General features: G+C 36.2%; 1 protein-coding gene across 1 annotated transcript in view; it reads left to right on the forward strand.

Annotated features, from left to right (window-relative positions):
• LOC145285838 (uncharacterized) overlaps positions 1 to 18,885 on the forward strand; it is a 56,868-nt gene that overhangs the window by 19,819 nt on the left and 18,164 nt on the right. Inside the window, exons 2-3 of the mRNA XM_080134277.1 lie at positions 1,022 to 1,577; positions 18,325 to 18,472. Coding sequence (XP_079990403.1) covers positions 1,037 to 1,577; positions 18,325 to 18,472 — 689 coding nt within the window. The 5' untranslated portion in view covers positions 1,022 to 1,036. The remainder of the gene's footprint in view (positions 1 to 1,021; positions 1,578 to 18,324; positions 18,473 to 18,885) is intronic.

Here is an 18,885-nt window from a genome sequence, read left to right on the forward strand (position 1 = left end):
ATGGTTTTGTTATTAGGAATGCTACACATAGTTGCCAACTGTAGAACAAAGTCTGGGATATTTTAAGATAGCAATGTGTGGCTTGGATGGTATATATCTAAGAATGGGTCATACTAGGGTTGTGTATAAGAAACTGAAAGATACTTGTTCTTGTTTTTCTTTTATATGTCATGAGAGGACATTTTCTTCTTTAAAATATGAATAAATTACAATTTCTTGCATAAATAATAATATAAAATATGATATAAATATAAAATAAATATAAAATACAAATATACATAATGATATAAAATTAATGTTATAACATATAATAATATAAAATATATTATATAATATATAATAATATGAAAATTTTACTATTAACATACGTTACATTACAATTAGAAAATAAAAAGATTCTTTTTAAGCGTTTCTGGAGAGTTCTAAAAATGGAACAGAAAAGTGTTCTTTTTCCAAGTGCTTCAGAAAATTCCAAGCCGTCGTGTTCCATTTTAGAAATTCTAGAATGTTCCAGCTATAACGACTATAAATAGATGCTAATAGCGTCATGACTTCAGTTATAAAATCCGCTTTGAGAAGGAACGCTATTACGGGGCAACCTTTCAACTATTTATGACTCTGGTCAATTTCCTGGGATAAAATCCGGTCGTACGGAATTCCTGAAACAAGCCAATTGTAAAAACGCTCACAAAGAACTGGACTCTTGGTAAATATTGATTTTCTGATCTTATATTCTGACCAAAGTAATACATCATTATTTCTCATATTCTGTTATTACTTACACTGCATAAAAGCTAGATTAACCAAATACCCGGTTTACCTCGTTTGCACTCTTTTTCTTGTAAATATTTGTTTTCACTGCTTATGTGTTCTATAAATTCTATTCTTTTCTCTTTAACTCTTTCTTTTAGTTTTTTTTTTTAAATATATGTTGTGTGTCTACCCCTAGACATTTTCTTGCACATAACAGTTTAATTTTATTTGTATGTGCTAAACTGTTTTAATCTTTTTTCATTGCCAGCTAACCTGCATAAAGATGGCATGCAGTGTTTACAGCAGTTGTCAGCAGATATCGAAGAAGTTATGTCAGATGAGAAATGAATTAAATACCATGTTATCCGAAATCGACCTGATCAAGCAGCCAACAAGATGCGATCGGGCGTGTTCGAAATTATCTGGAACCCTGCAGCAGAGAGGAGGAACCCTTTCTGATTGGTACGTGAGGCCTATACATCATTCTTCAACAGCTCAACCACAACCACAACCCGTGGATGATACAGCAAAGAGTACGGAGGTTGTATTGTCATCGAAGAATTATATTCCCGGCACGATGGGCTGCATTATTGCTGATATTAAAAGAGACATGGAGAAACAGAAATTAGAAAAATCACAAGAACGTCCGGAAAAAAGAAGAATCGAACTGATTGGCGATTATTCTCCGGATTCAGTTAGCAAAACGCCAACGCGATATCTTAACACGCGCATTGAAGATTACATTGATGAAAGGGATCTTGAAAACTTAGACATTTATGGGACGAACATGGACAATCAATTGATAGAAACAATTCAAACTAAAAGTAAGATATTTTGTCTCTTTTTTTTAAAGCGTCATATTTTTTTAAAGCGTGTTTTTCTTTTTAAAGCGTGGTATTTTTTTTAAAGCATGGTATTTTTTAAAGCGGGGTATTTTTTAAATTATGGTATTTTTTTAAAGCATGATATTTTTTTAAAGCATGGTATTTTTTAAAGCATGGTATTTTTTTAAAGAATGGTATTTTTTAAAGCATGGTATTTTTTTAAAGCATGGTATTTTTTAAAGCATGGTATTTTTTAAAGCATGGTATTTTTTAAAGCATGATATTTTTTGAAACATGGTATTTTTTAAAGCATGGTATTTTTTTAAAGCATGGTATTTTTTTAAAGCATGGTATTTTTTAAAGCATGGTATTTTTTAAAGTATGGTATTTTTTTAAAGCATGGTATTTTTTTTTAAAGCATGGTATTTTTTTAAAGCATGGTATTTTTTAAAGCATGGTATTTTTTTTAAAGAAGAATTTTAATCTTGAGTGTGATTTTCACAACGTTTCGGTAGATGTAACCCCCGACCTTCTTCAGGTGTATCCTGTCGAACTTGGGAATGTTTCTGTCGAACTCAGACATTTGGACGGGATTTTAAATAGAACCCGTTATTTACTTCACAGGGGTAGCATGCTTTTGTTCAATCAACCATGACTGAATAGAGGTCCCAAGTAATTCGTGATTGTATTTTTCAGTCGCCCACACTGAGAACTGAACCTTCAACTTTAAGGAGAATATTACTTTTTATAATTGATTTTTCAAACACTTTAACCACTGCGTCATGGGTCCTTGTGGACAAGTCTAGTACAAATTTTAGGAACCTTAAACCTATTTTTATTTATAGTTGTAAATATCACTATTTATTTATTACTAATTATTATTACTCTCTCTCTCTCTCTCTCTCTCTCTCTCTCTCTCTCTCTCTCTCTATATATATATATATATATATATATATATATATATATATATATATATATATATATATATAGTATGCTACCCCTGTGAAGTAAATAAATGGTTTGGTTCTGTTCGAAATTCCATCCGAATTCATGAGTTCGACAGAAACATACCGAAGTTCGACAAGATACATCTGAAGAAGGTCTAAGGTTACATCTACCGAAACGTTGTGAAAATCACACTCAAGATGAGAACAGTAGTCCAATGAATCCAAATAATACGAATGACCAATCCTCATCTCAAAAATTCAGAAACGAAGAATTTTAATTTGCACTAAACGACCTATTGGATCAGCCTTGCTACATCATATATTTGCTTTTTATGTATTTATTTATTTATTTATTTATTTTTACCCACGTTCACCTCTAATAAGGCATATCGCCACTTGGACGTAAGGTGCTACTATTTGAGACCATGCCTAGGAAATAAATAACAAGATGTTGATTTATGTTACATTTAAACTTCTGCATATCAGTACAGTCAGGGAAGCAGGTAGCAGGAAGGGAATTCCAAAGTCTAGCTGTTTAAGGGAGTAGAAAGCTTTATGACATTTGGGGACCTCAACAGTGAAGAGGTGTGATTTTTTTGCTAAGTGGGTCTGTCAGGGAGATGTACGTCGAGGGGGCACAAGTGCAACGAGTTCATCAGAGCAGATTCCATGCAAATATTTGTAAAACAGGCACAGAGATGCAACATTGCGGCGATGGGACAGGAGTTGAAGCTTAGTTGACAAAGTGCCACCTATTGAAAAAAAGTTTATTTCTATAGCAACTATTAGATGAAACAGGGACGATGAAAAGAATAAACAGATCCTGTATAAACACCCTGCATGTATGTATAAAGACTATTATTTTGTTATTAGGAATGCTACACATGGTTGCCAACTGTTGAACAAAGTCTGAGTTTACAATATGTTTTTGAAGATGCAACATTACGGTGATGGGACAGGGGTTGGAGCTGAGTTAACAAAGTGGGATCTATTAGATTGAAGACTCTTTTTTGAACCCTATCCAAGAAGGAGTGTCTAGTGGGAGATGCAACAGCCCATATATGGCAGCAATATTCCATGCGTGGGCTAATGGTGGCCTTGTAGAGATACAGGATACTCTCAGGTGTGAGTAGTCTTCTAGCCCGATAGAGGGAACCTATCTTTTTTACAGTAGCCTTCACAATGTTCTCAATGTATTTGTTCCAGTTCATATTGTCCGTGAGTCAAATTCACAAACAGTTTCCAGTCACTTGTACATCTTTGTCAGGAAAGATGAGGATGTTAAGTTTTAACAGTTCTTGCAGGGATATGTCAACATCCTCTATTACGAACTCCATAAAAAAAAGTAATAATAAGACATTCATGGAATACAATGTACATTAAAACACGTAGGCCCTGGGTTCGGTACACCTTGCTGAAATAAAAATATGGGGAGACTCTTTCAAAACCAGAAATATACAATAGACGACAAACAGCGTCTGAAAATAATGGAAAACAAGACACGCAATGGTAATATTTTCGAAATTAAATTTTATTATAAAACAATGAACTAACTATGGTAGTGGAGGAATAATGCAATTAAGTGAAAATTAAAAAAGAACAAATTATAAAGATGGGGAGGGGTATCTTTATATACTATTCGAAGGATGCCAACAAGAAATACACCAATACAAAAAAATATATCAGTCCAAATGAAACAATGGCAATATGAACTCGTTGACTTAAATATATGAGAGATAGGTAACTCACGGTTTTTTTGTTTTTTGTTTGTTTCTTTTCTCCTTTGTTTTTCTTTTTAACTTTTAAAGTGGACTTTAACCTTCATTTTATTCGTTTCAGGCAATAGTTCGCAGCACACTGTGTTTCTTTATCGTATCCATCCAATGTGTTGGGTTATTCTCAGAATATCACGTCTCCTGTGTTCATGAAATTAACACACGGTATTCCGACAATGCCAGCTTGTTCTCCCAAGCATTATTTCTTTTCTCTCGTCGTTGATATGGAGTTCCTCCCAGGCATTACATCGTTTCTTTAGCTTTTGGTGGAGGTGGGGTATCCACATCTTCGTTCATCTGTCTCTGGGTGACGCGGTAGAAAATTTTCCACATGCGCACACTTTGGCGCGCCGACCAAAAGTTTCCGTCCTGTACCAAAAGGTCTTTCTTCCTCTTTTTTTTTCTCTCTCCCTCTCTCTCTTCCTCTTCTCAGTACGTTTATTAGCCCTTTCTTTCCTTTATTCTTCGTTGCCTAGCAACCCGCACGGGTCAATCGGTTTCTGATCAAATGACCAGGTCATCTCGCTAGCTTGCGTGTCAAAAGGCTTTTCTCACCTCTCTCTCCTTCTCTCAGTCTTTTTCTCTCTCCTTGAAACTATGTTCATTTGCCTTTGGTAAAATAATAAAATAACAGAAAAACGATACATTTCTCATTGGCCCGAAATTAAATGTTTCAATTTTCAATCAATTACGTAATCCATTTATGGGTTATGTCACACCTCCTATATACAGAGCCTAGTATTCTGAAATGGTTATCCATCTAGTACTGGGCAGGCACAACGTTGTTTTACAACAGGGTACAACATCATAGCACTCCTTCTGAAGCCAAGCTTGGATATCTTTGGACTTGTGGACAGGCGCCGAGTCCTGCTGTCACATCTAGGGCCTGCCAGCGGCCACCTAATTGCACCAGGGGATCACCACACTCTTCAGCACATCCAGATACACTTTGGCGTTGACTTTCAAGACAACTTTGAAGATGTGACGTGGCATGATTTGGTCTTTACCTGAAACCACACCAAAGACTATAACTGTGGCTGGAAACTTTATTGAGCTGTGCCCTCAAGTGTTGAATCGTCGGGATTTGCATTTTGAGGGTGCTGGCAATCGTTCTGTTGCCAATTTGGATCAGTAGAGAACATGAGTTGTACCACAGTGTATCACCAATCTCGTTCATTGAACATCAAGTCACTTTCAGATATGATAGAAGGCTCCTATTGTTCTTGGGATTTGTACACAACTGGCCAACTAGTAGATGATCTGCAATAAAAAAAGAAAACAGGTTTCATCAGACCGAAATGGAATCATGTTGTCTTTTCTAAAGTGACAATTTTATCGTTCCACCCTGTATAAAAATATTTTTAAAGTCAAAGTTTCATATATAAATCATAAGTGTCACTGCTGATACTGGAGTTCGAACTTGAATTTCTAGATAAAGAAATTGACAACCAGCATTTACTATGAATATAATTACTGTCCTTTCGGTTTGTTGTTGTTGTTGTTGTTGGTGGTGGTGGTGGTGTTGTTGTTGTTGTTGAACATCATGATCATCATTCATTCATGGTATGAACCAGATGATTATTGTTGGCGTTCGTTTCCTTGATATCTTTCTAGTTAGAATTCTCATACTTATGTGAGGGAACCATTTGAACATTTCTAAGAGAAAGTGTTCTATGGATCAAACAGGATTCGAACTTGGTACACTCAGGTTGTCAGTATGTGTCATTAACCACTGAACCACGGCCACCTTGTACTATTGTCTAGTGTGTTCATTACAGATCTGACTGCTGCGTTAATATTAATACTGCCAGACTGATTGTCAAGGACGTATACTCGATTGGTATGATGATAACTTACTCAGGTTGCTATGCCAGGTAAAATAAATCATAATTGGAAAAGAATGTCGGATTTCTCCACTTCAGTGCATACTGAATGATATCAACAAAAAGTAAATAAAGTGAAAAGAAGGCGAATGATAAGAGAAGTAGTGGGAGAAGAAAAAAGAGGAGGGAGTGAGGAAAGAAATAAGAGAGGGAGGGAGTGAGGAGAGAAATGGTAGGAAGAGGGGGGAAAGAGAGGGAGGAGTTTAAAAAGAGAGGGAGAAGAGCTAGTCAAACCAAACTAGAAAGAAATATACAGGATGGCCCACTTAAAAGTAGCCCCCCCCAAAAAAAAATTATACTTAGTGTTATAAAAGATGCTGAAAATGCTCCCTGTTGACATCTATGCATTTCGGGGCACGTTTAACAACGTTTGCATGTAGATCTTCTCTGGTGATTCTCCTGATAGCGTTGATAATGTTCTCCTTTAGTTGATCTAGATTGTGAGGACTATTTGCATAAACTTTTTATTTTAAAGTCCCCCAAAGATAAAAATCACATGACAAGTCCAAGGAACGTGATGGCCATAACCCTTTACTTATTGTTCTCTCTTCTGTAAAAATGTCATGAACTCGTGTCAGTGATTCGTGAGACGTGTGGCATGTAGTGCCATCTTGTGGAAAAAGAATTGCATTTTGTCTTATGGTGTCAGTTGGTGTGTAAGAGAAAGATTAGAAAGATTGGGCTACTTTTAAGTGGGCCAATGAACCTTAAAATTGATGAGAAAGATTAGAGAGCTCAAGTTACTTTTAAGTCGACCATCCTATATATATATATATATTCATTTGGTAATGGATGACGTTATAAAAGGTGAATGGTAGTTGCTAAAAGTCGTGCATTTTGTGATTGCATCCATTTTCAAGTAAATACTTTCTTGTGAAACATGATTATCAGTCAATGTGAAAGTTAAAAAAATTATACATTTACTGATATAAATGACAAATGTTATGGATTCGTATGGTGCTTTAGAAAGAAGAGTAAAAAAATCATAGACAACTGAAAAAAGATTTAAGTTTTAATATATAATAACACGCTTTTATGCGCATACATACATGACAACCTTTTTTCTTTTTTCTTTATTTTGGAGTCACCACTTATTAAGGCCCGAAGGCCACCCGAGGATAAGGGTTAGTGAATGTAAGATTGTAGTGGAGTAATCGTTAATGGTGTAAATTGAGTAGAGTTTGATTATTTGTGGTGACAGCTCAACAAGAACTTGTTTACATTAGCTTTGAAGGCTACCATGTTGTATTCAACCGGGAAGCAGGCTAGCGAAACTTAAGGCTTGAATTTGAAATATCATTTCTGTTAGTCTGCCTCACTTAAATTTATAATAATGTTTTTATTGGTCTACCATGCTGAAATTTGGAATAGCAATTTCGTTGGTCTGTCAGGCTTTTCTTTTTTTTTCTTTTTACTTATCAAGGCCTGGAGACCACTTGAGGATAAGGGTTAATGAATGTAAGGTGGTAGTGGAGTAGTCGTTAATGATGTAGATTGGGTAGAATTTTATTATTTATGAGGACGGCTTAAGAAGAAGTTGTTTACATTGGATTTGAAGGCTACCATGTCGCATTCAAGCAAGAGGCAGGCCAGTGGAACAGTGTACACATGCAGGTAGTTTTGGGAAAGAAGCTTTGTTCATGGAATCTGTGTTTAGATTTAGGCACAGATAGAGAGTGAAGGAAATCGTTTATAGTGGTTGTAAATAGTTAAGTGATTTTTGTGAAAGTTTGGCAAAGAGAACCATAGATTAGAGTTCAGTTGAGCACTTACACTGAAAATAACGGTAGTGCAGAGACAGGCTTGCGACGTCTTTCATGCACATTAAAGAAATGAGTGTGTCTGATCAGCAAAAGATGGTGATTAATCTGATGTCACCAATGTAAAAAATTCTGAATTCACTCATTTTAAAATGAATTGTTCCCAAATTAAAGTATGTTATCCTATAGACTAAAGCAGTACAGTTTTAAATAAATAGAATATCAATTAATAAGTCCCGGATCTGGCATATAGGTGGTGCCATCAACAAAAAAAAAAATATCATTTTTATAAAGTAATACACGTTAAATTGTTATGGACGGTGTTAAACGCTATCTACCACATCAGAAAGGGCAAAATCAATGGATGAACAACAATAAAAGAAACAATGCTCACCAAAATATGTAACTTAAAAACCGTGTGAATTTATTATATGCAACTGGTACAAAACATGTATATAAGAAAACACAGGATGAGAGAAATCTTCACATGTCCATACCGGATGACGTCCCAGGGAGTAAAAGACTGAGATAGATAGAGAGAGAGAAAGAAAGTCAATATCGCCACCTATCGGTTTAAACATGCAACTCTGGAAATAAGGGGCGATAATCATATATGTTTCAAACTTGTGGGGGTTGTGCATTGTATCCATGTGTATGTTGCGTGCAAGCTAGACTGGATAACAGTTTGACCACACGTCTCTATAAATAGCATGCATCAAAATCTTAACCCAGTCAAATTATTTAACTAAGGCTGCAAATTTTTTAAAACAATCGACAAATCTGGATTTCACGCATTGATAAAAAATTCAGAAACCAATTCTTTAAGAACACACATAATCCAGATATATCAATTGTTTGGAAAATTTGCAGCAGTAGCTTCGCTTAAATAATTGTAAATTAATAATTTGATTCAGCTAAAATTTTGATACATGTCATTTGGAGCCGCATACAATCCTCTATTTAGCATTTAGTTCTCATATTCTCTGTGAGATGTTTCTGGAAAAGAGAGAATAATTGCTGGGGTTTTTTTTTTTGTGTGTTGGCTGTTGTTTTGAGATGGTGGTATGTGGAGATTGTCAATGCTTTCACAGTATTCATCAGCATTCAACTCTCCATTCGCATTAATCCTTATTCTCAAATGGCTTTTTGGTCTTGATAAGTGGTAATCCATTAGTAAAAAATAATCGTTGCATATAATTAATCGTTTCCAATATGTATCGTGTCTGGACATTTGTTAAAGGTTCTGGTTGTTCATTTAATCGTCTACTTTTACTTTTAAGATTCTTTTTGCTTTGGGTACTTTTAAAGTTTGTGTGTGTTCTTATCAAAGTTCTTACCTATATGGGTGTGTGTGTGTGTGCGTTCTATTCTTACACAGATTCTTGCCTTGAAGGGTCTCGAAATGTGTGCGCAAATATATGATGTGTACATACCTGCTTGCCTTGTCCAGCGGATGATATCTTCTTGTCGCTGGCTCCATCTCATGGGGAATCGTACTTACTGCTGCAGATGCATCGATAACACGAGATGGATTGAAGCTTCAATTTGTTTTATTAAAAAAGGCAAGCCTACATCTCGAACCCATGGTTGTCGGAGCAGAGACCCTAATGTCACGTCTGCTTCATCTGCAGTTCAAAACCAGCTCTCCGATGTGGTCGCCAACCGGAAACCTACGACCACAATTCCCGTTGCCCCTAATTTCCGGTGCATCGTCACCCCTAATTTCCGGTGCATCTAACTAGGTTGACAAAAGGTGACTTGAGTTTGACGAGTGTCAAATCTAACCTTCTGTGACCCCACTAAACTCGCTGATGGGAATCGAAAATATACTTGCATAACTTACTATTTCTCCAACTAACTAGATAGCATTTAAGCTGGATTCCCAATACTACATCTCCTCCCCCATCATCTTATCAAAATGTATGGTCTGAACATACATTTTCAACTATCCCCATTTCCTTCTAAGGGGAACACCTATATCCAACCGGATAGCGAAGAAGGCTGTTGGCATAATCCTCCATTCTTACTGCCCACGGCCGGTTCCTTACGTGTCAACGGTCTCCATCCTCTCATCATCTCACCAATCACCAGGGTATTACACGATTCTACCGTCTTCCGGCTCAGCTACGTGGAGGAACCACACATCTCCAAGTCTGGGAATTGCAAACCGGCTTTATTAACCCATAGCACACGGAACAAGGGCGTTCACCATAAGCATCACTAGCTTAAGCTGGTCCATTCTAGGTACCAGAGAAACGCTCCCAAGAAAAAACAACATAAACCCAGGAATCCTCCTGTACTTCTTATTTCACCGTCCATAACGAATCATCACCAACAAAAATCTCCTATGGCCTTCACAGACTAGCCCTTCTTCCCGGATTACACTCAAACTCCATTACTCAGGCCCTGCCCTGTCTGTCATACTCTTCACTGACACACCAATTATACAGGGGACTAACAGAAACCCCTCTCTATTCCTTCACTGAGGTCAGTTTCTAGTTTTGAGATACCCTCTATAATTTAGAACATTCGAATCGCCCAGGTTCGCGACGTTCCAACCGCTGAACAATTCACGGAGGAAAGGCCGACCACACCCTAACCTAACTAGCGGATCAGAGACGAAGATTTCTGTCTAGCGAATTTTCTATCGTGTGGTATCTCCATTTCATTGCCAACCACTTCAGCCAACCAAATCTGGGAAATTCTCCTTTCGCACCATTTAAATTCCCTAATAAGGTATCTCAATCTATCTCTCCCCATGTGAGGCAATTCAACCGGGCAATGCCACTCAGGTTGTACTTAATAATATTTACAACATATAACATATAATTTATAATTTATATACATTGCTTCGGTCTGAAATTCGCCTAAAGGACCCAACTTATCGACTTCTATCTAATTCGCTGACCTTTGTACTTCCCCATATCATAGACTGTTTTTATTTTATTTATTTATTTATTTTTTTCGTCCCGGTAAAACGCCTAAAAACTTTAAAAAATTATACTTCAACTTATATACTAATTATTTACTCACAAAATTTAATGTTTCTCGCAACAACGAGGAGTCCAACCTCCCGCTAGTATATTACAGACATCTCAATACAATGTGTGTAAAAAAAAAAATACAATTTTTGTTTTTCATACAAAAAAACAATATTCAATCACAATGCCGCCCGGTTAGAAAAAACAATACATGATTCACAGACAAAAATTATCAATACATCATTTAATTAATTTATTTAAAAAATTTTTTTGAACACGACCGCCTTACGGCAAGTCAAACCTTTTTTCTCGGGGCCTCCTTATCCCCGCCTTTAAAAAACCTACAAATGACCTCGACACGTCCTTCCGGCTGTACGTAACTTTTTTTTTTCAAAAACAACATTTAAAAAACAATTTAGTACTCCTTGGTCGTTGAGTTCCATGGCGACCAGCAGAAAAATTTAATGAGTAAATGTTTACTTTAACTACAACAAAACACCGACCAATGAAATTTGCTTTTTTTTTTTTTAAAGGTTTTCGGGGTCGCTGACAACGAATCTGATATTCAAACCCGTCGCAAATTTACCGTTTGCATGGTATTAACTAACCCCTGAACCATCGCACTATTTTGTACCAACTCATCGTCATCGTTTATGCGTTCGCGCATGGACGCACGTAGTAAGGTGACTTGTCACATCGCTGAAGAATTTTTTAGCAGACATTTAAAATGACAGGAAAGTTTTCAAAAACAAAATGTTGTTCATTTTCTGTGTTACGTAGTTTTTGATGCTTTTTTAATTGATCTAAAAAAATTAAGTTTTCACGAGCGGTCTACAAAAGCAGTTTTATATTTCGTTTTTTTTTTTTTTTTTTGGAGGGGGAGGTCAATTATAAAACTCGTACAATATTTAACAGGTGCTTCTGCAGTTTAATTTACCGTTTTTCCGCGCCGGCATACACCGAGCAGAAGAACTTCATCGTCCTCCCTAACCCCCCCCCCCAATGTAAACAGAATTTTTGTGAAAAATTGAACAGTTCTTCTGCTCGATGTACGCCGGCGCGTTACTTACGGAAAAACGGTAAATTAAACTGCAGAAGCACCTGTTAAATAGATATTTTTTTCATTTACGGACATATTCACGTCGTGATCCGTTAATAACACGTTCTTATCGTATCGATGATACGAACTGGTCAAATCGGCATCAGTGTTAAAGATTTTGTTTGAGTTCTTCTTATTTATTACTTATTTATTAAACGTTTCTATTGCTATTCTCTTTTATTTTTAAGATTTTTTTTTTGAGTACTTTTAAAGTCTGTGTGTGTTCTTATCAAAGTTCTTACCTATATTGGTGTGTGTGTGTGTGTGTGTGTGTGCGTTTTATTCTTACACAGTTTCTTGCCTTGAAGGGTCTCGAGATGTATACGCAAATATATAATGTGTACATATCTGCTTGCCTTGTCCAGCGGATGATATCTTCTTGTCGCTGGCTCCATCTCATGGGGAGTGGTACTTACTGCTGCAGATGGATCGATAACACGAGATGGATTGAAGCTTCAATTTGTTTTATTAAAAAAAGGCAAGCCTATATCTCGACCCTAATGTCACGTCTGCTTCATCTGCAGTTCAAAATCAGCTCTCCGATGTGGTTACCAACTGGAAACCTACGACCACAATTCCCGTTGCCCCTAATTTCTGGTGCATCGTCACCCCTAATTTCTGGTGCATCTAACTAGGTTGACAAAAGGGGACTTGAGTTTGACGACTGCCAAATCTAACCTTTTGTGACCCCACTAAACTCGCTGATGGGAATCGAAAATATACTTACACAACTTACTATTTCTCCAACTAACTAGATAGCAATTAAGCTGGATTCCCAATACTACATCTCCTCCCCCATCATCTTATCAAAATGTATGGCCTGAACATACATTTTCAACTATCCCCATTTCCTTCTAAGGGGAACACCTATATCCAACCGGATAGCGAAGAAGGCTGTTGGCATAATCCTCCATTCTTACTGCCCACGGCCGGTTCCTTACGTGTCAGTGGTCTCCATCCTCTCATCATCTCACCAATCACCAGGGTATTACACGAAACAGATCATAGCAAACAATCTTCTTTACTAGTTATGTTGGTGAAAAACACAAACTTCAAACAAATTAGTCTATGTTGTGAAATGGTGTTTGCATAATGAGACATAAATATGAAGAAATAAATGGATGAAAACGATTCCATGGAGATCAGCAATATAAAATAATTTATTCAACAATTTTACAACTAAAAGACTTGCTATGAATTAAGGAGAGATTAACTGTCTGTCGCTAAAATGATGTTGGTTGCATCCTTTATTTTAAATTTTCCTTTCTGTTCTGATCCTGTGATCTAAGCAGGGGCAGATAACCCTGCCTTAATTTCTCTCGCTAAGAGCAAATAAATAAATAATTCAAAATGTCTTTTGGCAAGGCAAATGATTTTGAAATGTAAAGAATTATACTGACACACATAAGTCTTAGATACATATTTTTTTCTGTTATAACTCTAGTTTATGTTCGCCATTTTGCCTGATGTTTGCTAAATAAGCTAGTCGAGTGTTTTTTGTGAAAGTTTGGCAAGGGGGAACCATAAATTAAAGTTCAATCGAGCACTTGCTATGAAAATAACGATAGAGCAGAGACAGGCTCGTAAGGTCTCTTCTGTGGGAAAGAGGTTGCAAAGAAGAGAAAAGGGCATCATTTACTAGGTTTCAAAACCGGTTTTGAACTCTATCAAGGCTGGATAGGGAGTGTCGAGCAGCTCCTGTGGCAATAGTATTTCATTTTAGGGCACACCTAGCTTTTGTATAGATAGAGGATTGCATCGGCAGTGAGATACCTTCTGGAGCAGTAGAGTGATCCAACTATTTTTCCATTTAAGTACTCTTGTTTATTTTTCTTGGTCTCCATTTTTTGGAAGTTTTGCTATACTGTCGGCATACTTCTTATACTTCCTGATGATATTTTCAACTTAACTTAGTGCTAGATTCATGTATTTGCTAATTTTTTGATAATCTTGTCCTCCTTTGTGACATTCACTGATTCTGTTTCACATATCTCTGGATAATTCTTTAGTTTTTGTCATGTTTAATCCTTGAATTGCAAAATGCACATCAAAGAGTCAGACAATTAGTAGCACTATTTTGTAAACAATTGCGTGCTTCACTGATTGTTCAGAGATGAAATTTCAATACTATCAAAAATTTGAACATTTAAATGCTTTTAAAATACAAAGTTTCGATTGGCAATTTGAGAAAGAGTGTTGTGCATCCAATACTTTTGCATAGTGTAATTTTGAACTTTGATTAAAAAACAAAACAAAAAACAAATGGATTCAACGGTAAGTTTTTAATTTTTCTTTCACATACAACTAAAAGAACTTTACAAGATATTACTTAGCAAATATCAGTCAAAATGGCGGACATAAACTAGAGTTATAACAGTAAATAAGATGTATCCTATACTCATGCACGCCACTGTATCTCCCTTAAACTTAGGCTTTTTTATATGGATTTATTTATCCATTTAACAGTCTGAGCTCTCTATAGATTAAAGTCATTTTACAGACTAAAGAAAAAAAACAATTGATGGGGATTGATCTTTTTTTCAAAGATTATTTTTTTATATATATATTTAACGATTTAATTGCTTAATGGAGTTTTAAATATTTTTAAAAAGTATTTTTTAATGGACAGTTTCAAGAATTAAAAATCATTTTCAAACATCATCACAGATGTCCAGATTTGAAAGCGATTTTAACCCTAACCCGAAATTAATATCCAATACAGATAAAATCCAATGTAAACAAATTCTTGTTGAGCCGTTCCCACAAATAATCAAATTCTACCCAATTTACACAAATAACGATTACTACACTACCATTTAGCCTTTATCCTCGAGTGACCTTCGGGCCTTGATAAGTGGTGACACCCAAGTAAGAAAAAATAATAATAATACAGACATTATCAATATTATGAGTCATTGTGGCATTATGATTAGGGCTACAAAAATATCTTCTTCAACTCCCTTAAAAGCTCAAAATAGTATTGCCTCTATTGACACCCAATGGTCCTTATTCATGAAATTCTTTATTTGGCCTATCAACATTGGTGTTCTAACTTCCTAAATTCTTCCACATCTCTCATCATCTTACACAGACTCCCTGCCTTCCTTGAATCTCTTATGCCACTCGGAAACTGATGCTCCATTTAGGCAAGATGGTCCAAAAGCAGTCTGAAGCATTCCATATGTTTCTGTGATATGTTTTTCAAGTTTAAAACAGAATTTTATCACATATCGTTCTCCTAAAATGTCCTCACGTCCAGATTGCATTTTTGAAATTCACCAGCTGTGACAATAAGGCTTTAGTAGGGTGTATTCCAATTCCTGTTGCAGCTGTTCATTCGAAGCTGAAATCATGAAAATTGGTCAGTCATCTCATAAGATGTATAGCAGTAACATACTAAATTTTCAAGAGTCTACGACAATTTTAAATGCTTGTACAAAAAATGTCTGGAAACTTATTAAAGGTACCTCATAAATTGATCTTAGAAGTAGCATTTGAATTGTCTTTCCAAAAATGTAAGAGAAAAATAGAGGGAGACAATCAACTAAACAAAAAAAAATTCCTAGATAAAAACAACTCGTATAAAATAAAATTTCCCAATATTTTCAAATTTGAAATTGTATTTGTAATCAGTCTTCTTCCTCTTAGTACCAACCAAACGTCACACTTACATTGTTTGAATCAGTGATAAATTAAGAAGTTGTCAACCACCTCAGCAAAAGCAATCTACTTAATGACGAGTAATGTTAATTTCTTGCTACAAGACCAACTGCTGACGTGCTGACTGTAATATTGCATAGGAAGAGTGAATCTATCAGTGAAGTTTGTTTTAAAGGCCCCTTGAAGGCCTTTAATAGCACCCCAATGCAATCATCTACCTATATAAGAGTCAGGTTCATCTTAAGATAGAGTAATGCTCCCACATGTTGAGTGGTGCTGCTCAGAGCACAATTTCTTACTTTTACAAAAGTTCAAAATCAAGTTCATAATCTAGTGGAAGTGACCTCTTCTGTTTCTTACAGCTCCTTTCTTACGAAACAGACATTGCTACTCTCTCTCTATCGTTATCTCTATGAAAGATGCTCCGCTGAGCTTCAATGTCTTGTTTCCCTCTAATAATACATTCACAGTTACCACAACTGTGAGGAAGTTCCTTTTATTCGTCTGTGTGCCCCAAAATTTCCATGAACAGAATTTCTTTGCAAGAACTTTCCATCTGTGAAACACGTTATCATGAGATTACTTCCCTATAGGCTGCAGCATGGTCATTTTCAAGTTTAATGTGAACAAATACTTTTTGTAAACCGTCCCCATAAATAATCACATTTTTTTAATTCCACTCATCATTTTCAATCGTCTCATAATCTTCATCATTCCACTGACAATGTGTACATCTCATTCACCCTTATTCCCGAGTGGCTTTTAACCTTGATAAGTGATGCCATTAATATTTAAAAATCCCCTTATGATATTCTTCATTATTCAACTAACAATCTAACTATCTCATTAGTCCCTACACTAGAGTGGCTTTTAGCCTTGATAATTGATGACTCATTAACAAAAAAACTTCTTTTAATTATTGTTTCGGGATAACATCAGGTATATTTATTAATTGCTCCAGGCAACGCATGAAGCCACTTGATGTGAGGAGTTAATAAGAATGGAAGATGATTATCGCAAAGATAAAAAAAGGAGGAAAGCAGTCAGCAGGAGATGAGTTCCAGAAGCCTTCAGTTCTTGGAAAGAAGCTACTGGAATAAGAAGCTGTATTATAACAATGTATAATCACAGTGAATTCGTAAAGACCACTAGATCGATGAGTCAAACGTGCTAAAACAAAGGAAGCACGGAATAGACTAGATAATTTTGAAGAACACATACCATAATAGTATTTATAGAAAAGACTGAGACTAGCAACATTACATCTGTGAGAGAGAGGGTGCAGAGAAGAAGAAAGAAAGGAACTCAGCAAATTTCAGAGATTCTTTTGAGCCTTATCAAGGACGCTTAAATGATACACCAGCCCAAATATGACAACAGTACTCCATATATGGTTTGTATGAGAGATAGACAAGCAATATTTGAAGAGGAGTGAGGAGGGGAGAGAGGAGAGGAGTGAGAAGAGGAGTGAGGAGGGGAGTGAGGAGAGGAGTGAGGAGGGGAGTGAGAAGAGGAGTGAGGCGGGGAGTGAGGAGAGGAGTGAGGAGAGGAGTGAGGAGGGGAGTGAGGAGAGGAGTGAGGAGGGGAGTGAGGAGAGGAGTGAGGAGAGGAGTGAGGAGGGGAGTGAGGAGAGGAGTGAGGAGAGGAGTGAGAAGAGGAGAGACCAGCAGTGAATAAAGAAGAGAAAGCACATATGGTAGAGGGTTGCAACAGAACTCTCAGAACTAGATGCCATTTATATCTGTGATAGTTGCAACGGAGCTTGCTGATCCAGGATAGGCCTTTACAGTCAAGCAGATTCTGGACTGATCTGAGACACAGAACTTTATTGTCACTTTGTTGTCTTTTCCCCTATTTACTTGCCTCCCCACGGAGGTAAACTTAGACACCAGTGTCGGTTTTTAATGTGGGGAAAAGGAACAAAGATAAAACTAGATGCCATTTATATCTGTGAGAGTTGCAATAGAGCTTGCTGATCCAGGATAGGCCTTTACAGTTACAGCAGACTCTACAATTCAGTAATGGACTGATCTGAGACAGAGAACTTTGTTGTCTCTTGAAACAGACAAATGCCAACATTAACAGAGTTCCAATTTACTTGCCTCCACCTGAGGGCAGACTTACCAAGGTTGACTTTTAATGTGGGGAAAAGGAACAAAAATAAATATGAAAAAAAAAAAAAATGTCTCAGTCGTGAAGGATTTCTCCTCCAGTAACCAAGAACAAAAAATCAAAGTGTAGTGTCAGAACAGATACTACACATTGATCTTGAACAGAGTTAGCGCATAGCCTTGACTTATTGTACCGTTCCAACATCTTCTGGAAGACCTCATGTGTGAGCGTGTTAATGACCCTTGTCACAGCCTCTTTCATCTCCTCAATTATCTCATAACAACAGCTTCTCAGGTTTTCCTTGAGCTTAGGAAATAATTAAAAGTCACAGAGAACCAGGTCTGGACTATAGGGAGGATTTTTTTTGTGAAAAAGTGCTTGACGCAATAAAAAAGACAGACTTTGCTACTCTTTAAGAATTTTTTTTTTTCTACAAGTTTCTATTGATTTGAACTCGTATATCTTTTTGAAAATGTTATGCTAGCTTTTACAGATTAAACAATTTCTCCTTGTTATCTTTTTGTGTACAGTGTCAGACCCAAACGATCCACTTGTGAGTCCTTATCACGCCCAATTAGCTCAACTTAGAATGGAAGAAATTCTACTTGAGGAACAACGCCTTCTTGAACTGAAAAGGATCCAAGAATTGATAAGAACAAGAAGGCCACGAAAACATTGGTAAATTTAATCATATCCATACGACTATTATTGAGTTTTTCACCCATTTTTGACCATCTTTATTGCAAAATGTATTCTGTCGTTAGTAGTGATGGGACGATTCCAATATTATATCAATTCTGTGCTAAATTACCGATTCCGATACGATTACCGATTCCGATTCTTTATAAATCTCTAATTATTTAACTATAAGATTGTTATTTCCCCGATTTTCATAAAAACATATCTTAAATATGCAGATATTTTCCTAAACGTCAAAATACACTTGTGGAGGATGATCTATCGATTTTAGTTTTACTGGTATTTTAAAATCAATAAATATTTATTATTTTATCGTTATTACCAGCGATGGAAGATTTTGGTTTAAACAAAATCAAATAAAAAAAGACAATTAAAAGAATCGTTTTGGCACC

Source organism: Euprymna scolopes, chromosome 10 (assembly GCF_053919585.1).
Source record: "Euprymna scolopes isolate OS-2025 chromosome 10, ASM5391958v1, whole genome shotgun sequence".
Classification (NCBI taxonomy): domain Eukaryota; kingdom Metazoa; phylum Mollusca; class Cephalopoda; order Sepiida; family Sepiolidae; genus Euprymna; species Euprymna scolopes.